The sequence below is a fragment of the Oncorhynchus masou genome, chromosome 15 (assembly GCF_036934945.1).
Source record: "Oncorhynchus masou masou isolate Uvic2021 chromosome 15, UVic_Omas_1.1, whole genome shotgun sequence".
NCBI classification, from domain to species: Eukaryota; Metazoa; Chordata; class Actinopteri; order Salmoniformes; family Salmonidae; genus Oncorhynchus; species Oncorhynchus masou.
In genome coordinates, this window is record NC_088226.1 from 51,049,942 (window position 1) to 51,072,127 (window position 22,186).

Genomic DNA, 22,186 nt, shown 5'->3' on the forward strand with positions numbered 1-22,186 from the left:
CATCATTCTGCTTCTTTTATGACGTGTGTGTTTACGAGTGTGTGAGTGCGCTTATACCCTCCCCCCAACTCGCCATTGATTTCTCCTTACTGTGCATGCCTATTGAACCATCAAGGACTAATAGATGTCAACCCATCAAGGGCTGTTTACTGGCTTTACTCTCTTCCCATAGATGTTTTTAAGTCCGAATCCCATAGGATCAGCCCGCCAGGCTCGTCTTGTGAGAGTAGTCTCTCTGGCCATTAGCGTTACACGTGTAGACCCTCTTCTAACCATGGCTTAAGCACTATATAGCTCTAACCCCTTTCTTCTACCTGCACTAGAGGCATCCTTCGCTGTTGATTTAATCTCTAGCTAGCGAGGTCACACTGGTTTGATTTGGTTCCACCACGATGGAGTGGCAACATTTCTGTAATTGGATATAATTAGGAGTGACTGCCTTACTTTCCAGAAGAAATCCTCTCCCAAATCTCACTCTGACCCCAGATCTAAAGGGCAGAGAGGACTTACTTTAATTCATTGAATGCCTTCATTTTTCTTGGCTAGTTTCATATTTCCACTTTCCTGGCTCTCTCAGCAGAGTAGTGTGACATCTTCCATTCTGCTCGGTGCCCACACTGAGCGTCAGACCACTCTCTTCTTCACCCTGTCTGTCATCCCTCAGCATGCTGCTCCCACCACACTGTTGTGTTCTGAGATTGTGGAGGTCCTGATGAATTCTGGCCTCTCCTCTAGTTTTTGCTGTTGACATAAAGCTATGGCAGCAGTGCACTTGGTATAGTGTGTACATTACAGAGATATCGGCCATAGAGAAATGTAGCTTGTGCATGTGGTTTTCACTTCACAGGATCATTTCAATAGGGGACGTTATGCCATCACATTCTGTAGTTCACTGGAATGTGTTTTGTCCGATTTTGCAGGGCTGCAACTATGCTGGATAGTATTAGGTTACAGTAAGTGTTGTGATATAAGTAGGTAGATATTGATTAGGTAGAACTTAATTAACCAATATTTCCCGGAAGCAGAGTGAAAGGTAATTGATCTTTCCAGTCATTAGCCGTGTGTATTTTATTTTTTCATGATAGTCTGCTCCGTGTTGTTGCATGAAGTATTACTACAGATTGCGTTCTAGAGCGACGTGAGTTGCAAATGTATCTTGTGTTTTAAGACTGGCACCGTTTTGTCTCGTCCTGTACAGAGCACCATCAACCCAGTGGATGGGATATTTCCGCCTCTGGACGCTTCTTTAGTCAATTTAGCCATGCCAACACAGACCACCCTCCCCACAGGTACAGTATACAGAGAGCCAGAAACACAATCTCATCTACAGTCCTATCAGAAAGATTTATCCATCAGAATAATAATACTCCTTTTGAGTCCACAAACTGATATTGCTGACATGGGGTGTTTTATTATTATTATTATTTTTTAACAAAAATGTTATTTCATGGACATAGAATAGCCTTGGATTGAATACTTTCAGATTTTTGTACCTGATGAATGTTTATTTCCTGAAACCACGTCTACAGTGCCACCTGGTGTGCTTGAATCTCTGATTCATCATGTCTACTTGGCCATGAACTTTTCCCAATGTAGAGCAATCAAAATTGGACACACATCTGATTCCAAATCTTGACCCCATGTTGCCACAGTCTGGTGACATTTTCATTCTCACAGTCACAGTTTTATATTAGTCTGACTGCTTTGCAGTTTTTATGTGATTTGAAAAGCTTTCCCACCAGGTCTGTAATGACATGGTATCTGTTGCATCATAAAGCAGTGTTGTTCTAAAGCCAGAGCGTTCTCCTTTTTCTCTCATCGTCTTTCTTTCTGTAGATGGCTCTCAGATGTGTAAAGGAGAACAGCGACCCTCCACTTTACCGGTGGGGGCTGTTGTAACGGTGATGGGCAGTCTGCAGACTCCGACCCCCAACAGCACAGGTCAGATGTCACCTCACTTTAGTGGTCAGGTCATCAACACTACTAGCAGCGGTACCGGACAAACATTGTGTTATGTACCGAACACTTGCATTTCGGGACTTGATTATCATGTCACAGTCACTGGTGTAGTGAAGGGTAAACCCAGTTTTTTTCCCCCCCAACTGTTTTCTCACCTTTTGCAGTAAAATGCATTAGAAGAATAGGAAATGTTACCTTTTTCACCGCGATCAGAATTAACCAACCTATTTTTTTGTACACTTTATTCCCTGGTCACAATCACCACACAAAAAAACTGCATTGATTATGTGTACATTTGTGAAACTCATCGGAGTACACAGACATGACATTTTCAATGGCATTTTTTCATTTACTCATATTTTCTAAAATGGGTTAATTTGGAGGGTCTTGCCTATTTTCAATCCCGCTGATGCTGCTAAATAAATCATATGCTGTGTACTAAGGAAGAAGCATGGGAACACGCATTGTACTGCAGGGGAGATTATGCAAGGAACAAACTCCTCATGGGAGTGTGGGAACGATGTGAGCAGACAAAGGGTGCCCATATGATCACTGACAAGAAAGACCTGACATGGAGCCTCTGTATTGTTGAGTTTAATGCAGTTATAATTGTTTATGTACAAGAGTAAATAACCTCAACCCCCACGTCTCTGTCTGTTTGTTTGTTTGTCTGTCTGTTTGGTTCAGGGAGTGGCCCCTCGGACCCCAGCAGCAGCGGTGCCTCTCCCAGTCACATGACCATCCCCTCCCCCTCGGTCCCTGACTTCTCCTACTCCAGCAGCGAAGACGAGTTCTACGACGCTGACGAGTTCTACCAGAACAGCATGTCTCCCAAGCACCTTCTAGAGTGAGTGTGTATACAGTCTTTATCATAAACCATCCATACCACAGTTACTGGGGTTTACAGGGACCAAGGACGAGGAGGGAGGTTGTCCACCTCACCACATACTCGCTCTTAACTTCATTATCATATAAGCTGATTGTGTTTTGCTGGAGGTGTGTTTATATCCTGGGCCTTTTTATATATTTCCTGTCAGGTAATCAGTTCTTTCTTTTCATCTCTCCCTCCATCCTCTTCTCTGTCAGTTCTTCTCGGCCTCCTGCTGCCTTGCCTCACAGCAATGACGGAACTGTGCTGAAACGACCAGACACTAACGAGTCCCTCAACTCCTCCATGTCTAACGGCACCACTGATGCAGGTGATTCACAAATGAACGCACACAAATCCACACACTCACATTGCCCTACTTATCCACGCCCGTGTCTACCCCAAACAATAAGCTATTTTTATGGAACAACATCATCACATATTCTGTTCCTGTTCTATTTTGGTTGGTGTTTTATTTAGTAACAGAAAGGAGGACATCAGGATGTCCTGTATCAGCGGTGTTTGGCCGACTGTAGGTGTTTTAAACTCTGCCTACCGTCTGCTCTGGTCAGATCAATTTGACAGCCATGATGACGAGGCGGAGGATCAGGGGGAGTCTGTGGAGGAGCACAAGAGTGTCATCATGCACCTGCTGTCCCAGGTGCGGCTGGGCATGGACCTCACCAAGGTAAAAGCTTTCCGTCTGTCCGTCCGTTTCTCGTCGTCTCTCTCTTACTGATTGTTTTCTTTTATTTTCTTTCTCTCAGGTGGTCCTGCCCACATTTATCTTGGAGAGGAGGTCTTTGCTGGAGATGTACGCTGACTTCTTTGCACATCCGGATTTGTTTGTCAGGTACACCACTTCAAACAGTCCCCCAAAATAACAACAACATTGCTTTTCAGAATCTCCCCATCATTTCCATTGAGGGCATTCTACACAGATGTGTTCAGGTGGAGCCACAACTTTTCCATCTAGTGGTGTGACGGCTGATGTTTTCATCCCCAGTATCGCAGATCAGCTGGAGCCCAAAGAGCGCATGGTGCAGGTGGTGAAGTGGTACATGTCAGCCTTCCATGCGGGGAGGAAAAGCTCAGTGGCCAAGAAGCCATACAACCCCATCCTGGGAGAGGTCTTCTTCTGCCACTGGGACCTGCCTTCAGAGAGCGAGGAGCCCACCGCAATGGTGAGCGTTGTACCACAGTAAAGGCTGACAACTTATTTTAATTTGATTTATATGCTGGTTTTTAGTAATACTATAATTAAGCAATAAGGCATGAGGAGTGGGTGTGGTATATGGCCAATATACCACAGCTAAGGGCTGTTCTTAGGCATGGTGTAGAGGAGTGCCTGGATACAGCCCTTAGCCGTGGTATATTTGCCATATACCACAAACCCCCGAGGTGCCTTATTGCTATTATAAACTGATTACCAACGTAATTAGAGCAGTACAATTAAATGTTTTATCACACCCGTGGTATAGGGTCTGATATACCACGGCTGTCAGCCAATCAGCCTTCAAGGCTCAAACCACCCAGTTTATAATCAATGTTATGTTTTGTGATACTGAGGCGCAGGTGTTTTTAATTGTTTCATCAAACCTTTACTAATAAATGAATGTTTACCCCCGACTCCTCCCACTCCTCAGGAGCCATCGTCAGAGGGTCCGGTGCCATGGTCTTCAGCCAACAGTGTGTCTTTTGTAGCAGAGCAGGTCTCTCATCACCCCCCCAGTGAGTCCCCCCTCCCCTCATTCAATATTTTACCCAGCTGTCAGAGTACCAAAGCCATACATGTTAACTGTACTGTTGCTTTTCCTCTTCCTTGTAGTTTCTGCATTCTACGCAGAGTGTCTCAGAAAAAAGATTCAGTTCAACGCCCACATTTGGACCAAGTCAAAGTTCTTAGGAATGTCAATTGGAGTGCACAATATTGGCCAGGGTAAGACATTGCTTCAAGCACTTAGGCTTTCTGTTAACTTCAAATATTTACCAACTACTATACATGGGAATACTTCTTTAGCTCACATAGTCCAAAACATTTCTCCTAATAAGATTACAAAAAAATACCACACTTACCACACGCTTCCTCACTCTCTCCTCCAGGATGTGTGTCCTGTCTGGAACATGACGAGCACTACATACTCACCTTTCCCAATGGATATGGCAGGTAGGGTCATGCTTGAAAAGTAATTATAAACTGGGTAGTTCGAGCCCTGAATGCTGATTGGCTGACAGCCATGGTATATCAGACCGTATACCACGGGTATGACCAAACATGTATTTTTACTGCTCTACTGCTCTACTTACGTTGCTAACCAGTTTATAATAGCAATAAGGCACCTCAGAGGTTTGTGGCATCCAGGCACTCTGTGTTGCGTTGTGCATAAGAACAGCCTTTACCTGTGGTATATTGGCCACATACCACACCCCCTCGGGCCTTATTGCTTAAATAACACACACTATCACAGTGTCTCAAGTTTGTGGTACTGGAAATAAAAGACCCATTTCAATTCCCAATAAAACAGAAATCCAGCACAGCACACACAATTTACTGTATATGTAAAGTGAGTGTGTATAAATGGGTATAAGTTGCTATCTGGATTCCCTGACCTGACATGTAGTGAGGTGCTCCTTCTCTCTTCAGGTCGATCCTGACTGTCCCATGGGTGGAGTTGGGTGGAGAGTGTAACATCAACTGCTCCAAAACAGGCTACAGTGCCAGCATCGTGTTTCACACTAAGCCCTTCTACGGTGGCAAGAAGCACAGGATCACCGCTGAGATCTTGTAAGGAGATTTTGTTATTTGTAATCATCCACGTAGTGTTAGCCTACTCTTGCTTTATTAACTGTGCTCACAGCAGTATATATTTTTGGGGGTTGTGATGTTCGTTAAATATTATAAATGTGTTTGTTTGCAGTCCTCCCAATGACAAGAAATCATTCTGCTCCATTGAAGGAGAGTGGAATGGAGTGATGTACGCTAAGTGGGCATCTGGGGTGAGTTCAGTTAAAACATTTGATCTCTGCTGGATATCAATGTGTTAATAGGTGATTCAGGAAAGGATTGTTGTTTTAAGGAAATTACTATGTTCCATGTTTTTAATCCCTGACCTCAACATGTTCTCACTGAAGGTTGACCTCGTACATAAAAAGCAATATAGAAAGTGTTACAATTTAATACACTTTCAACCCAAACTTTTTATCTCTTGAATTTGAATCCAGGAAAACTCCTTGTTCATTGACACAAAGAAAATGGGCTGTATCAAGAAGAAGGTGAGGAAGTTGGAGGACCAGCTGGAGTACGAGTCCCGCAGGTGAGAAGTCTCTCTATTCATTTTATTATGGGCAGCAATAAGTGGCTGTTTTGTGTTCGGTCCATTCGCCTTTCTGTGGACTTTGGGGTCGTAGCTCCTGCCATGGCATCCAGTTTAATGTGACTATCAATCCAGCCAGGCACAAAATTATCAGATTTAGCCATATTTAGTTTGGTCCGGAACATCAAGTCACTGTTTGTCTTTGACCCTCAGCCTTTGGAAGGATGTGACGGTCAGTCTGAAGTCGAGAGACATCGATGCAGCAACCGAAGCCAAGCACAGGCTGGAGGAGAAGCAAAGGGGCGAGGCCAGGGAGAGGAAGGAGAATGAAATGCAGTGGGAAACTAGGGTGAGTGTGCCTGTTCTTAGTACACATCTCCAGAGCCCTGACAGCAATATTAATAGCCACCCAGTCCATATCAAGGTTAATAGTTCACGATCATGATGATTGTATTTATTTTGATGGAAGGTTTATGACTCATAGGGTGGCTCGCTTGCTTGGAAAAATAGTTGTTAATTGCAAATGTGCCTTCAGAATGTATTCACACCCCTTGACTTTCTCCACATTTTGTTGTGTTAAAAAGTGGGATTACAATGTATATAATTGTAATTTGTCAATGATCTACACAAAATCCTCTGTCAAAGTAGGAGATCATTTCTAATGTCTTGATTTAGTTAAGTATTCAACCCTCTGAGTCAATACATGTTAGAATCACCTTTGGCAGCGATTTCAGCTGTCAGTCTTTCTGGGTACATTTTTAAGAGCTTCCGCACCTGGATTGTGAAAAATTTGCCCATTTACTCCTTTAAAAATATTTCAAGCTCTGTCAAATTGGTTGTTGATCATTGCTATACAACCATTTTCATGTCTTGCAATAGATTTTCAACCGGATTTAAGTCAAAACTGTAACTGGATCACTCTGGAACATTCCCTGTCCTCTTGGTAATCAACTCCAGTGTAGATTTGGACTTGTGTTTTAGGTTATTGTCCTGCTGAAAGGTGAAATTATCTCCCTGTGTCTGGTGGAAAGCAGACTGAACCAGGTTTTCCTCTAGGATTCTGCATAGCTCCGTTCCATTTCTTTTTTACCCTGAAAAGCTCCACAGTCCTTAAAGATTACAAGTATACCCCTAACATAATGCAGCCACTATGCTTGAAAATATGGAGAGTGGTATTAATGTGTTGTATTGGATTTGCCCCAAACATAACACAAAAGTTTAATGCTTTGCCACATTTTTTTATAGGATTATTTTAATGCGTTGTTGCAAACAGGATGCATGTTTTGGAATATTTTTTAAACTCTGTACAGGCTTCATTTTTTCACTCTGTCAATTAGGTTAGTATTGTGGAGTAACTACACTTTTTTCACCTTTAATTTAACCAGGTAAGCTAATTGAGAACAAGTTCTCATTTACAACTGCAACCTGGCCAAGATTTTTATAAGTACTATTGTAGTCCCCTCTGATTGTCTCCATGTTTCCTCCCTGTAGTTGTTCCATGAGGATGGGGAGTGCTGGGTCTACGATGAGCCTCTACTGAAAAGAACTGGATCACAGAGGCACTGAGGCCAAAGATGCAGATCTTGGAGTCTTAATAAGAACTCTTTTGCAAACCACTTCTGATCCAGGCCTTGGAATGACTGATGATTGAACATGATCACAGCTTTGCATTTTCAAAGTTATAATTTAATGAAATCAAGAAGAAACATCTACAATGTAAAAAGTAATAACTGTTGTTTTGCCAACCCCACATCCTCCACCTCCATCCCCTGAACGACTAAAAAAAGCATGACAAAAACAGTACCAATGCCCTTCGGCTACACAAACAAGTCCTCACAATCTTGCAGGAGGATCCCTCAAGGGTCTGTTCTTTTCCTCGAGGATGGCGGGTGTTTTGATCGAACAAACCTCGAAAAGCAGCATTCTGTATCTCAGGGAAGCTGGTGACTGAGGAATGAATGGTGTAATTCCAGGAGTTAGACAGCCTTATGGCGGAATCACAAGGGGGATAACTTGGCTTGCCAACAACTAGCTACAGCTGTTTATATATAGATACTTATGATGAATGTATATATATATATTCTCTTTTTTTTAAATTGTATTTCTTTCTTTCTGGCAGTAGTAAATATTTTAGGATATGAACTCTATGGCAATACATCAGGAATCATTCCTTTTCCTTTCTACATTCGTGCCCTCTCAAGTTCGTTGACATTCTCTCCCCATGTACTAACTCCATCTAGTGCAGTGGTGTCAAACTCATTTTGTCCTGGGGGTCGCATTATGTCTTCAACGAGGTCCAGAGGGCCGCATTGAAAATGTGTTATTTCCTCACCGTCATTTTTTACATTTTAATTTCTGATGCTCCCTGACTGTCTGGCTTTAATTTTGGTGATTTATTAGCGAGCTGGACACAGTCCAAAAAAAACTGTAAATGTAGGTCCATTATCATTTCAACACAGTTTAGATTTTATTTTAGTCATTTTAAAGTCTATTGAGTTTATAATTTTTTTTTCAATGCCAACACCTACGGGCTGGATTGGACTCCCACTCGGGCCAGATGTTTGACACCCCTGGATTAGTGTATGTTTATCTGCTCAAGATGACCAGAAGAGGCACCCAAGAAGTCTGCATTTGCAAGATAGACAGACAAAGGTGGAGTCGAGGAAGAGGACTTGTCAACATGTTTATTATTTTTCCCATGTGGCATTTATGAACAAATGTATGTCTTTTGATTTGTTTTTCAGGTGATTGGGTAACATGCCAAGGCGCTTTAATGAGCGGTTTTATTGAGTGCTAAATTTGGTTGAGGGTACAAACTTTAATACCAGGTTAGATTATGTCCAGTGGTGGTGTTATATAGGAGAGAATAATTGTCTTGTTTCTGCCTTTAATCCAAAGGTTCATTCCCCATTCAGTGCCACATCATTTTAAACTAAATAAGCAGATGTTTGGATAAGTACCTAAAAGAAAATCTCAATCTTTCACTTGAGCAAATGAATCATATGACTGTGGATATTCTTCAGTGAACCCATTATGTGAAATATTGTGAGCTAAAGACAGATCTATTCCTTTTCCCCTCAGAAGGCTTTTTATCAGTAAGCAAGGCCAGGTAATACAGTACATGAATTGACATTTTGGTTATTGGAAAGGAATTGTGACCAAAACCATTTGTAGCGATAGAGCAAATTCCTGCTGAATACACGCACGCAATGATTGCCTGTGGTGAAAAACTCAACAAGTTCACTTAACTGAAATGTAAAGGTGGAGTATCATCCTTTTATCTCTAAAGTAGATAAATACAGTATCTTATAATAGAATTTACAGAGGTTACAAACTCAAGCCATTTTTCTTTTCATGTTATGTCTTTGTAAATGAATATTGAATCAAGGCCTTGCCATACATTTCAGTATCGCTTCAAAAGAGCAATCTGAACAAAATGTATTTTTTATTTCCTTTGAATCATAACCATTGATTGTATTAGATTTTCATGTTTATTGATGCATAATATTAAATCTCCATGAGTTTACTGCTGTGGTGTTTGACATCCTTCATTGAAAAAGCTTGTGGCTGAAGCAGTACAAGTACATAAGTATACATTATAGTAATGAAACTCAAATGGCATTATATCTGATATGATAGAAAGTAAATTATACTCATAGTATTTGAGTATCTATTCAGATTATAAGTGATATAAAATTAGCTGTTCTGTGACCAAAGCCTTGTTCACACTGCAGACCTTAATGCTCAAATCAGTTTTGTTTTCTAATACTGACTGTCCAAACAGCAAGTTACAAGTGACCAAATTGGATTGGTGTGTTCAGACGGCAGTCGTTTGCTGACATGGCTAAGCTCGTTGTCATAGTAAGGATGGGTGTTTGGTGTAGGCTGATTGGTGGTGCTCGTGCTTCCTATCACTCAGAAGTTATGTAGCATGCTGAGGTGACAACAATACCTGCCATGGATATTTCCCAGTTGCCTTGAATGTTCAAAATCATAGTGTAAGAACACTCAATGGATAAGAAGATCCAACTTGATTTTTGTCTAGCCACAACAGTCGACTAGCTAGCTTGGTAGCTGTTTAGCTTTATAGCACATTCACTGATTTGTTTGTAAACAATTTAGCTAGTTAGCTACCACATGTCATTGTCAAACTGTCAACAGAGTAGCTAGCAAGCAACAAGATATGCCAAATAATAGTCCAAAAACCACTTGCAGGCAAATAAATCAGATTTGACCATTTGACACGTCACAGGAATCAGATTTATATCTGACTTCAAACCACCTACGAAGGTGGTTTGAAATGTGGCTTGAAATATCCTATTGCTTTTTGGCTGTTCAGACTGCAGGAAAAAGACCAGATTTGAATCAGAAATGCTAATAAATAGGATTTGAGTCATTTCAAACTGCCAATGTGAACATGGCTTAGTCTACAATGAGCTCAACATGTAGCGCATACCGAAGGTGAATCTCAAAAGTGGCTTTTTCTCTCGCCTCCATCTTCACTAATTGAAAAAAAATGAACCGCTGTAAGAAATATAGTGAATCCTTTTTGCTTTCACCTGAACTTTTTGCTTTCACATCAGTGTAGGTGGAGGAAATAAGGAGAAGAATCCACTGTACCATTGAAATGCACCCAAGTGTGGAAAAAATGCAGGTGTATCATAGCCACTTTATAGAGCACATTATCTATAGAATATTTTATAGAGCACATTATCTATTAAATATTCTTTGCTTGTAGAGATTGTATTTTTGGTCAGAAAATAAATGTTGGCTAAACTCCTCAAGTGTTTTCTGGTTCTGCTTTAATTTACCACATTTTTACTGGGTTTTACACTAAAATGTTCTCGTATTTTTGTGCAACCCATACCTCATTGGTACGTCCCAGTAGCCAATGAGAATAGAGATAAATAGTAACGCGTCTTTTTGTAGGCACGAACTCCGCCATGGTTCGTTTTTGGATAAACGCCGAAAATAAGGTCTGTGGTAGACACAGGTTTAGGAGATCTTATACTTTTTGTCCTGTAAGACAATTTTCATTGGTTAACGTCAATTTTTGTGAAATTTGAATAATTCATGTAATTTTTTAAATGCACGGAAATGCTTCATAATTCATAAAGGTCAAGTTAACTGACTGCTATTATATCATAGAACAAAACGTATAAGATCTAATAAGCCTGTGTTCACCTCAGACCTTATGTTCGTTGTTATTCCAAAACATTATTTTCCCATTCATTTTTCCAATAGCTGAACGAAACACGGGTAACTCGTTTCCGTGTTTTAGGACTACAAGCTGACGAACTCTTGTGCTAAAACAGATCACACGTTTTCATTGGTTGAGGTGCATTCCACCACGCTCGACACAAGACAGGAAGATGCGAAGTAAGAGCGATAACTAGCCCCAAAATCAGTATTTTCCAACAGGTGGCGTTTTTCCAGCTCACCCAAGCGAGTAGTTTTTGTGTGGAGGTCAATACTGTGTCTGATTTGGTCAACAAAGTAATGGCTTATTTGCATCGTGAGGTTGATTTAATCGAATATACGTTTTGTAATGCTTAGGTTGTTACGAGTGTACTGATTTAAGGACACGTGACATCCCGGAAATGTTGAGAAAAAACACTTTATATCGAATTTGTGCCTGTTTGTACTATCCGGAATCATTGGGACGTCCCGACCCTAACCATAACCGTTAAACAACATGTACCTTTACCATTTTAAACGTCAACGTCAGTGGGGATAGGGACGCCCCAATAACCTGTATTTAACTAGGAGAAGCCCATTGATCCCAGTCTATTTTTCAAGGAGACCTGGCCAAGAGGGCAGCAACAATCAAATACATTACGGAATTAAAACATAGAACAATACAATACAACCACATGATCCAGCCTAAAAAAAGCATTTACACTCCTCTATAACAGAGTCTCCCATCAAAAATGTAAATTCATTCAGTGGCACTAACATATCTAGATGAAGCATGGATTGCAGACTACTCCATGCATCTGGTGCACAGGACGAGAAGGCAGTCGCCTAATACTGTAAATGTCCTGGGGACTTTAAGTAGCAACCACCTAGCAGACCGGGTATGGTAACTGTTGCTGGTGAAGGAGACCCGACTAGAGGTAAAGAGGGAGTTTACCCAAAAGGGCTTCGTAGATGAACACATAAATGCGAAGATAACCTGCCTAAATAACGTTGGTAGTCATGAAGTGCTTTGAACGGTTGGTCATGGCTCACATCAACACTATCATCCCGGAAACCCTAGAGTAGACCCACATGGTCTCCCCCTGTACTCCCTGGTCACCCACGTCTGCGTGGCCAAGCACGACTCCAACACCATCATTTAATTTTCTGACGACACAACAGTGGTATGCCTGATCACCGACAACGATGAGACAGCCTATAGGGAGGAGTCTAGGTCCAAAAGGCTCATTAACAGCTAAGACTGCTGAACAATTTATCAAACGGCCACCCTAACTATTTGTTTTTACACTGCTGCTATTTGCTGTTTATTATCTGTGCATAGTCACGTTATCCCGACCTACATGTACAAATTACCTCGACTAACCTGTACCCCTGCACATTGACTCGGTACTGGTACCCCCTGTATATAGCCTAGTAATTATTATGTAATCTTATTGTGTTACGTTTTATTATATTTTTTTAAACTTTAGTTTACTTAGCAAATATTTTCTTAACTCTATTTCTTGAACTGCATTGTTGGTTAAGGGCTTGTAAGTAAGCATTTCACTGTAAAGTCTACCTGTTGTACCCTACGCATGTGACAAAAACAATTTGATTTGATTTCTGCGCATATAAAGTGAGGTCCAACCCAACATTTGGTACAAGGTGCAATGGTGGGTGAGTGATATGGCATTTGTAATAAAGCGCAAAAATGCATGATAAACAGAGTCTAGTCTCTGTAAAAAAAAGAGGAGGCTGCATAAAGCAAGTCACCATAATCAATTACAGATAGAAAAGTGGCCTGAACAAGCTTCTTTCTATCCATAAACGGGAAGCAAGCCTTATTACAAAAATAAAAAACAATTTCAATGTAATCTTACTCAATATTATCCATATGAACTTTAAAGGACAACTTGTCATCCAGTTTTTGTCAAATGAACGTCTAAAAAATGACATTTGTAGTATTTTTGCTAACCCTTGCCCTTTTCCTAACCGAATTTCCCTTACCTGCTGCGTACATTCTCCTAGCCTGCTACGAAAAATCAAATCTAATGTTAATTTGACCAAAAAAATAGATTCCTTCTTGCGGTGGGTTTACGAACACCGCATTGACTGTTTGGAAAGCCTGCGCGCAAATGAAAAAGTGTGGTGGTTGGGTTCGACCCGCCCCCAGCTTACGGTTCGGTGTGCCGCCGCGAAGGGCTTCCCCCCAAAAATCGTGTTTGGCCAATCACAGAAGAAGATACTGACTTTTCCCATAAACCAATGCGAATACAGTCCATATAAATTCAGCCTCCACCCTTCCATCGGTCTCCTTCTCCTCTCCGATCCTGAAGAAAGGTAAGATGTTTGTCTTGTAGTTTCTAGTCCAAGGTTATGTATTTAATGCAGATGCTTTCAGTCATGTATCAATTTGTATTTACCGTCATAGTTAAGTTGTTTGGTAAATTTGTCATAATCTTGCGAAATAACCTAGTTCGTGTTGCGCTCGCTAGCTTTAGTTAGTAGGCTTGACTCCGCCACGTGTGGTGAACAAGTTCTCCCTTGAGTCGAGCACAACTATCTTCTAGGACCGGGCTACCTTACTCCAGTCCTAAAGTACCCCCCCCCCCCCCCAACTACAGGCTATATTGTAGCTCTGGAAAAATCACCTGATTCAACTCATTGAGGGTCTGGTTGTTTAATGTTGTATTTTGTTGGCGGGTACTCAAGAATCGAGTTAGGAACCAGGGAGCAAGTGAACTCACTTTTAATATCGGGAGCCTAACATTAACTACAACGCAGTCAACGAGTACCCCGGCAAGCTGGGCCTCCCTATCTTACATGATGAAATAAGTGTTGGTAGGGACATCTGAGTTGCATTGAGGAAACGCCAACCATTCTGACTTGGCTCATACTGAATTACCTAGTGTCACTATTACTGCACTGTCCTAGTTATTCAATTGACGTTTTATCAAAGGACAGTTTTTGCAGATCTGATTGTGTTTCCCAGGTATCGCTGAGGAGCAAAGCACAAGTTGGAAGATTGAAAATGAGGTATGCATGATTATTAGTGTTACCCTACATCCAACTTGTTAAATCGAAGAATTTGAACCATGTGCCACTGATGATTCCATTTGCTACTCTTGATCTGTCTGGATGATGAATCTGCAACCACCAATTGCATGTTCTGAGGCACAGCACGTTGTTTGCTTTACCCGTGAAGATATTTTGAAGTATAATTTTTACATTTATTCCTTTACAGGTGCAGACAAGTTGTGGCATTGGGTATGTTTCATGTTTTTCTTTTGAGTTTCAGTGCCTTGTACTGTAAATGATGATTGTTTAAAAAATAACATTGGGAATCTCTCTGAAAAATAATGAAAGAAGTGTTTTTACTGATGCAGTGCAGCTGCTTTCAAAGAAGCCAGTCCTGTCTCCTGAGATAAATGATGGCTTTATTTCTTATCTGCAGATGGTCTACTCTGGGAATGCCTTAATCTGAAACTGTTGCCGTGGTAAGCTACTACACTTTGCACTTCCAACAGGAGCAATGATATTTGATCATTTTTTACCTTTATTTAGCTAGGCAAGTCATTTGAGAACTAATTCTTATTTTCAATGACTGCCTAGGTGCATTGGGTTAAACTGGCTGTTCAGGGGGCATGACGGTTTATTTGTACCAGCTCGGGCATGAACTTGAAACCTTTTGGTTACTAGTCCAATGCTCTAGGCTACCCATGTGATACAATGAATGCTTAGGTCAGCAGATGCACCATGAAGAATGAGCAGTGTTGCTGTGCCCTCCAATCTATCCATTTTAGTAGGTTCAACTCACTGCATGAAGTTCATGTGACCTTTTCTTTTTCAGAAGCCAATGGAAATTAGTCATGTGACTTTAAACTTTGACAAAGGTAGGTTGCTTTGTTTAATTAAGGCTCAATACTTGATACAATGATGACAGCATAGTTCAGCTGATACTCTATGATGAATACTCAGCATTGTCTTTCGCTCCTATCTGATGTATCCTTGATTTCAAAGCACATGTATCATTTTTTTTGCCTATACAACCCTGACCGTATATCTTTGCAGAACTCAAGTTTCTGACCTCATGCTGTGATGGGATCCTGGAGTCTCAAGTCAAGTTTTGCTGTTAATTTAAGGTAAGCTACAAAGTACCCAAATAAAATGAAGGGTAACAGCAGTGCAATCTGAAAGGATGACATTGAATCAGGTCTCTGATCTCTTTGAGGACAATATTGTTACACACTCTGATTAGATTGAGGTTCTTTGATTTACTTGGTTTGGAAACCTTGAGCAGTTTGATAACTCATATCTCTATTCAGACCCAGTAGATGCAGAAAAAGGATTTCGTGTTGCAAGAAGGCTGACTGAAGTGAGTTACAAATGTACTCTTTTGCATTTACAACTAAAGGATGACTGACATGTCTATGGGTCAGTACATTGTTACACTCAGTTGCAAATTTGATGCCCTTTCCCATTGCACTTTGAGTGTTTGTCATTGTGATAATTTGTTATTTGCAGGCGCAGTGGATCCTGGCATAAAGGATTGGAACTAATGTAGAGCTGTCCCAGTCAGGTGTGTCTACATAGATTTGGGTAATCCACTTAACTGGTTTCAGTGATGCTTACAAATGTCTGACCTGAATTTTTATGTGGACACTACCAAAACTGAGGAACCTGGAAGTGTATTGCATTGCCCATGAGTGTAATTTGTCTCAATTAACTTAATCTCTCTCTAGGTGGCCAGTAAATTTACAACTGCCAGTGTAGCTAAGAATGAGGTAAGATTAAGACATGTGCAGTTGCCTGTTACACTCAACCTATGATGAAGAGATTCTGCCAAATGATTTTTCTGATTATACCATACCGTTCCATTTATATCTGAGGTTGTTAAATTGCTCTACGGAGTGTGTTTGTGAATGCATTTTGCTTAGTTCTCTGCCATTCTTCAGAAATGATGACCCTATCAAGAGATGCAGTGGGGGACATCCATGATATCAGACTACATTTTATCCTGGGTGGTTACTGATTTCCACTATCAATAAAATTTGTGCACTTATCTTTGTCTTGACTTGAATGTGTAACTTAAGACCTTCTTATTAGATTACTTAGTGAATTTAATAAAATTCAAATAATTAAGTTTGATTCCAGATATAACTGCATATTTGTAGAGAGACACCAAACAATTTGATGTAGCTAAACAACTTTTTTTTTAAATGAACGCCACAAAGATGGGAAAGCACTTTGTACTTAAAGAGAAAGATTAAGTAAAAATGAATGTGAAAGTTGTGCCAATGCGCAAAAGTCTTCCAATAATGGTTTTTGGCAACTCGGAAGTAACTTGCCTAGCCACTGCTGAAGTTGACGTTAAATGATTTGCTAGCATACAGTGGGCGTAAATTGAAGACATGCAATTGACTAAAACAGGAGCACCCGCGCTACCGATGGATGAACGAATGTCAATAGTCCGTTGCCTTTGACGTGTTACCAAGTTGCGTAAATACGAATCTGGTATCAGGATGAATATAACAGTCACCGATTTTATACTATGTAAAAGTAATGACTGGCAAATGCTACTTTCGTATATACTGGCTCAATAATACCATGCAGGGCAGAATAGGGAACTGACAGGATGTATGTAAAAAAGAGTTCTTATACTGTGGCCGTAGTTCCAACCCGTCTGGACTATAAGGCTGGGCGTGGTTTAAACTTGCTCAGCATATCGCAGGCGGGTCCCCGCTTCTTGGGGTTCTCCCTCCGTCGATGTATAGATTCTTACTGTTCTGGTATCGCAGCCTAGTTATACAGTTGCTCAATTCCTGCTATTGTGTTCAGTATTTTTCAATCTCAGTTAAACCTCGATGACCACCCCTCTCTATGCCTGCTTAACCACTTTGTAAGATACAGCAACTCACATTGCTCAATATTGTTATGTACAAACGCAATTACAAAGCATCTGCTGGTATCTAGTTTTACAACATGCGAGTCACACCATGTTACTCGGTTCTTGTCACACAAACGGGCAAGTAGATGTAGCAAGCAGTTTAATCTCATGATGCTCAAGTGCACAAATGCAGATACTTCACAAAGCCAACATCGGGTAATATCTAATATGCTAATGGCTATAATGTAAAATACAGAATCCCACAAGGGATGGGGTGTTTAACTTGCAGCCCTAGTAAAAAATACAACAGGGGTAACCATATCTAACCCATTACTCTTAATACACTTCGCGTGGGCGTGAGTCGCTAGCTCATTCGCTAGCAGATTTTCCCGCAAAATGGCGATTAGTTTGCAATGTGTTTGGGCTCCCTAGTGGCTGTTTAAGGCACTGTAACTGCATCGATGCTAGCTAGAGGCGTCACTACACACCCATGATCGGTTCCAGGCTGTATCTCAACTGGACGTGATTGGGAGTCCATAGAGCGGCGCACAATTGGCACAGCGTCGTTCGTTAGGGTTTGACCGGAGTAGGTAGTCATTGTAAAGTTTAAATATACAAATTGAGCAATAAAGATTATGCACATGCCATAAATAGCCAACAGTAGCTAGTTTAGCTAATCACTCAGGACCGCACATCAGATTCAGGACATTTGTTTACTCGATGAGCAGACCTTCGCATTAATGAATGTACTCTACTGCGTTTTGCTTAACGCTTGAACCGAAATTACTTGACAATCGTGTTGAACAGACCCATTACCAGGCTGACATTGCCATTATATTGAGTGACGGGACAATGCAGGGTTGAATTTGGCCCATGGGTGGCACTAACTGCCGGCCAAAGTGTTCAGAGCCCCTCCCAAGAAGTCAATACATTTTTCTTGTTGGACAAAATATTTAAACACCAGGAAATATCACCTCCCAAATTGTTTTTATTGCAAAATTCTGTTCAAGTTTTCCCATGCGTAGGAGGTACCTGACCGTATACAAATGAAAGCAAGATTTGAATGATTATTTTAGTCACATCTGTTCGGGATTCTTGCGGTCAATTTGCAGTCTACATATTATATGTAATTATATTTCGCCCGTTTTCTATTAAGATTTTCTATTCACCAGGATAATGACACGGGGGGTCCAGGCAGCCCAACAAATTATCCGGTGAAACAATTCCGTTTACGCTGTGCTGTGGTTTTTGGTTCGTTAACGTCACGTTTAATTTTTCTAAATTGCGCTGGCATTCTACACATGGTGTATAAAAGGGGGGGTGTTGGGCGTTGGGCATGTTCGACATGGCCTTCCAGGATGCAATCAAAGGCACTAGATCTATGGACTCTCACTCCTGACACAATGCCAGTTTTTCCTCAGACTAAGGTGTTTGTCAATTATGTCCATTTTTGTTACCATTATCTTAAACAGTTGAGATGACTCCACCACCCTAGCGTCCTCAGTGTAGCGCTTCCTTTTGATTTAGGTTGTTGCGTCAGATCGTTTGGCATAGTTCTGCTCAGAACCGATGTGGACCAACAGCCTCTCGCATGCCTTGCAGTCATGGAGGATTGGCTTTTTCTGCACCTCATGTGCAAGCCATCCGCTTACATCGCTCAGGATCTCATCCTTCAAACAATTACCATCTGCAGCCCCTTCGGCAGTGTTGATCTTTATTGGGGAAATAATATGTGAGTAATACAAACACCTCTTTAAATTTGTTTGTGTCATATTGAAGTTGTTTCCCTTTCTAATTGCTGTAGGGTCACTGGAGCAGTGGGAAGATGCAACTGGCGATGTTCGGTGGATGATCCACTGAGTTGGCCCGCATCACTAGGACTAAAGCTGGAAGCAAGAGGGGTAGGAGAAGTGGTGTCTTTGCTGTGGATTAGTAGGTCATCATCTGGATCGGTCTGGCAGTTTGTGTTACTTGCACAAGTGAGGATGTTCGCAATTGAAGCACTTAAGTGCAGCATTAAACTATTTGGCAGAGGGGTTGAATCTGTTCCCACCTTTCCCCCTCATAACTGAGAACAGATTCTGGAAAAAGAAATAAATCTGAAACATTAGGATAAATGTTGAAGTACCCTCTGACCTTTAACCTCATTTCCTTTTATGTTGTCATCTGCAGGTGAATGCAGGAGATGAAGAAGAAGGCCCAAGAAAACATGACAGAGAACATTGGAGAATGAGCGCCAACAACAACTAGCATAATGGGTGAGTGACTCAATGTAGAGGGCTTTGGGTTCTGACCGATCATTGCGGCGCAGTCAGCATCTTTAACGCTGCGGGTCCCATAGATTATTTGGAAATGGTCGTCTTTCTGCTTTGTACGCGTTAGCCTAGTACTACATGTATTGGACCGTGGTTGGGGTTGGGACCTCTAATTAAATGCAAGACTCATGATTACCCTACATTAACACATGATATTACATTACAACTTAACTCTAAACTGTCCTGATTAAGTTTGGCTGTGCATAGACATTTTAAAACATTTTCCTCTGCTTCATTCGTTATTTTTAGGACACTCCGTAGGGTTAGTTTGAAGCCTTGCTGGCATGGTAGAGTAGTTCCTGACCTAAAAATACATTGGTTTATATTTTGGTTGTACCTTAAGGTTGCTGGTACCTTAATCGGGGAGGATTGACTCGTGGTAATGGTTGGAGTGAAATGGTATCAAATACATTAAACACATAGTTTCCATGTGTTCAATGCCATTCCATTGGTTCCGTTCCAGCCATTATTTTGAGCCGTCCTCCCCTAAGCAGCCTCTACTGGTGAAATAGTGTGTTTAGTGGTCAGAATGGGAGTCCAAATAGTCCTGCATAACAGGAGAAATATCTTGGTTTCTGCAAAGCGTGTCAGTGAGTGGGTCCTAGTCTAGTTTGAGGTGGAAGAAGCATGCCTTATTTAATGTATTTGTTTTAAATCAACTTACATTTCCATGTTTCAATCCATTGTATTGCTTCCCGAAGGAAATCCAGCTTGAAGCTGTTCTCTTGTCTGAGAGCCCTCCATGGATTTCTATCCCAGCAAGATCTAAAGGAAAAAGCATGTGCTGGTCTGATAGTGATTTCTATGTGCAAGGTTTTAAACGGTGTAATACTCCCTGTACTGATTGCATTTACATTTGATTAAACATACCTTGACTTCAGAATGTCAAACAGCTTGTTCATTTTTTTCAGTAACTGGGCTGTGCATTCTACCTCCGTAGGCAGTTAGCCTAGCTGCATCATAGTTTGCATCCCTTGAATAAGTAAAGTATTCATTAGTACTACTACATCATGTTTTATGATGTAGCTTCTTTTCATGCCAACATTTATTAATATTTGTATAGTTATGTGGCGCAGCGGTCACTGCATCTCAGTGCAATAGTTGTCACTACAGTCCCTGGTTTGAATCCAGGCTGAATCACATCCGGCCGTGATTGGAAGTCCCAAAAGGCGGCGTGCACAATTGGCCCAGCGTTGTCCGGGTTTGGCTGGGGTAGGCCGTCATTGTAAATAAGAATTTGTTCTTAACTGACTTGCCTAGTTTTATTTTTTTAAGCACAGTATTTTCAAGCAATAACAGGTTAGTGTAGTGTCTTCATTGTAAAAAGTGTATGAATTTGTAAATTATTGTAGATATTTATGTTGCTGTACTTTACCTGTAGAGACTGTAGCTAAACACCTGTGTTGCCAGCTTCTCTCGCATGTTTGTGAAGGGTGGCAGATTGTGTTTGTCCGTCAGCTTTGGTGACTTCCTGATTGTGTGCCATCTTGTAAAACAACACCAGATGGTCCCAAATTATTTCATAATCTCTGATCTGGTGAGTTAAAAGGAATGACAGTCAATTTCTATTGTTAAAGAATTATATTTTATATTTTCCATTTAATAATCTTTGAATCTACCTTTATCCCATGACGCTTGAAGTTGTTCTGCACTGATTTTAACAAGTTTTGAACATCAAAGATGATGGGGAGTTTGGTCTTCAACTGTGATGCAGTGTGCACCGTCGGTGTGTTCCTCGGCATTTAGACTTGCCCCAAGGAGTTTCATAGACTTCGTATTACAGGGTGACTGTTCACACACAACATTGATGACCTGTCGCATTTAAGGTAATTACTGTAAATTCCAAATATATAGGAGGGATGAAACTGGACTATTGTGTATAGACATTGTTACTTTGTTAGTCCTATGCTTTTTAGTCTCTTTATTGCCTCAGCCACAATATCAGCAGTCTCTTGGGCTGGCGTTGCCGATTTAGCCAGGAAATAGCCAAATGCCTGCGTGGGAGATGTCAACAAGGCAGGGGTAAGTAAATGAAGTGTCTTGAGAGTGGAATTTTAGGAATGTTAAACTGTAGTCCTGTGTTGTCTGACAGATCAGTCACATAATTACCTGTTTCCATTTCGAAGTGACACTCCTAATCATAATAACCATTGCCTGATTGGCAGCATCTCACTTGATGGTTAAGCTGTCAATGACGTCAATCACAGAGAACCTCCACCCTTTCTTATTTCTCTGCACACTGCACTGTAGTTTGAAGAAGTCCTTTTAGATGTGGAGGTAGCGACTCCATGGCCTCCAACATTGGATCCTGTTTTGTTCTACAAATTTATAAAGAGGATAAATGCATGATGAAATCATCCTAACTGTATAGACAATCCTAATGCTGTCTATTAGAAGTCAACATGTGTTATTCCAGTCTATAAGACGACGGTATACTTGGTTTTGAGGGCTTTTAGTCTTGCGGATTTTGACAGCTTATTTTGCGGATTTTGACATGTGTTACATGCTGCTTGCATTGACACCTGAGCTTCCTGTATGCTCATAAGGACGCCTTCTTCTGTTACCTGAGCCGCCTCCTGTATGCTTGTGAGGATGCCTCCTGCCATCTCTGTCACCTAACAGACCACCTCCTGCAGACCACCTGAACTAAATTCAGCATCTGCTG

The 22,186-nt window shown here is 41.1% G+C and overlaps 1 protein-coding gene, 1 long non-coding RNA gene and 5 other non-coding genes across 13 annotated transcripts in view; all 7 read left to right on the forward strand.

Moving 5' to 3' along the window:
* Positions 1 to 9,667, forward strand: part of LOC135556405 (oxysterol-binding protein-related protein 9-like) — a 36,664-nt gene extending 26,997 nt beyond the window's left edge. For all 3 annotated transcript variants that reach the window (XM_064989589.1, XM_064989590.1, XM_064989592.1), the window contains 15 exons: positions 1,199 to 1,289; positions 1,837 to 1,941; positions 2,647 to 2,806; positions 3,046 to 3,158; positions 3,400 to 3,515; positions 3,595 to 3,680; positions 3,834 to 4,011; positions 4,474 to 4,558; positions 4,656 to 4,766; positions 4,931 to 4,994; positions 5,472 to 5,612; positions 5,746 to 5,824; positions 6,050 to 6,141; positions 6,355 to 6,490; positions 7,633 to 9,667. In XM_064989589.1, the coding sequence (XP_064845661.1) occupies positions 1,199 to 1,289; positions 1,837 to 1,941; positions 2,647 to 2,806; positions 3,046 to 3,158; positions 3,400 to 3,515; positions 3,595 to 3,680; positions 3,834 to 4,011; positions 4,474 to 4,558; positions 4,656 to 4,766; positions 4,931 to 4,994; positions 5,472 to 5,612; positions 5,746 to 5,824; positions 6,050 to 6,141; positions 6,355 to 6,490; positions 7,633 to 7,707 (1,632 nt within the window). In that variant the 3' untranslated portion in view covers positions 7,708 to 9,667. The remainder of the gene's footprint in view (positions 1 to 1,198; positions 1,290 to 1,836; positions 1,942 to 2,646; positions 2,807 to 3,045; positions 3,159 to 3,399; positions 3,516 to 3,594; positions 3,681 to 3,833; positions 4,012 to 4,473; positions 4,559 to 4,655; positions 4,767 to 4,930; positions 4,995 to 5,471; positions 5,613 to 5,745; positions 5,825 to 6,049; positions 6,142 to 6,354; positions 6,491 to 7,632) is intronic.
* A 3,940-nt stretch (positions 9,668 to 13,607) lies between these two features.
* On the forward strand, positions 13,608 to 20,415 carry LOC135556406 (uncharacterized). 5 transcript variants are annotated; one of them, XR_010457990.1, is made up of 13 exons: positions 13,608 to 13,659; positions 14,312 to 14,355; positions 14,564 to 14,586; positions 14,774 to 14,816; positions 15,170 to 15,212; positions 15,391 to 15,461; positions 15,645 to 15,694; positions 15,844 to 15,918; positions 16,062 to 16,103; positions 16,275 to 17,792; positions 19,011 to 19,107; positions 19,379 to 19,464; positions 20,223 to 20,415. It is a non-coding gene; the product is annotated as an uncharacterized LOC135556406 (long non-coding RNA). The 5 variants fall into 5 exon arrangements; XR_010457991.1 differs by having other exon boundaries at positions 15,173 to 15,212; positions 15,844 to 15,898; XR_010457988.1 differs by having other exon boundaries at positions 15,844 to 15,898; positions 19,011 to 19,185; positions 20,223 to 20,414.
* Positions 14,125 to 14,213, forward strand: LOC135556997 (small nucleolar RNA SNORD74). The gene has a single exon (XR_010458124.1). It is a non-coding gene; the product is annotated as a small nucleolar RNA SNORD74 (small nucleolar RNA).
* LOC135556978 (small nucleolar RNA SNORD79) lies at positions 14,625 to 14,707 on the forward strand. Its single transcript, XR_010458107.1, has one exon. It is a non-coding gene; the product is annotated as a small nucleolar RNA SNORD79 (small nucleolar RNA).
* LOC135556999 (small nucleolar RNA snR60/Z15/Z230/Z193/J17) lies at positions 15,245 to 15,328 on the forward strand. The gene has a single exon (XR_010458126.1). It is a non-coding gene; the product is annotated as a small nucleolar RNA snR60/Z15/Z230/Z193/J17 (small nucleolar RNA).
* LOC135557008 (small nucleolar RNA SNORD78) lies at positions 15,936 to 15,998 on the forward strand. The gene has a single exon (XR_010458135.1). It is a non-coding gene; the product is annotated as a small nucleolar RNA SNORD78 (small nucleolar RNA).
* Positions 16,140 to 16,211, forward strand: LOC135556994 (small nucleolar RNA SNORD47). The gene has a single exon (XR_010458122.1). It is a non-coding gene; the product is annotated as a small nucleolar RNA SNORD47 (small nucleolar RNA).
* Positions 20,416 to 22,186: the final 1,771 nt, after the last annotated feature.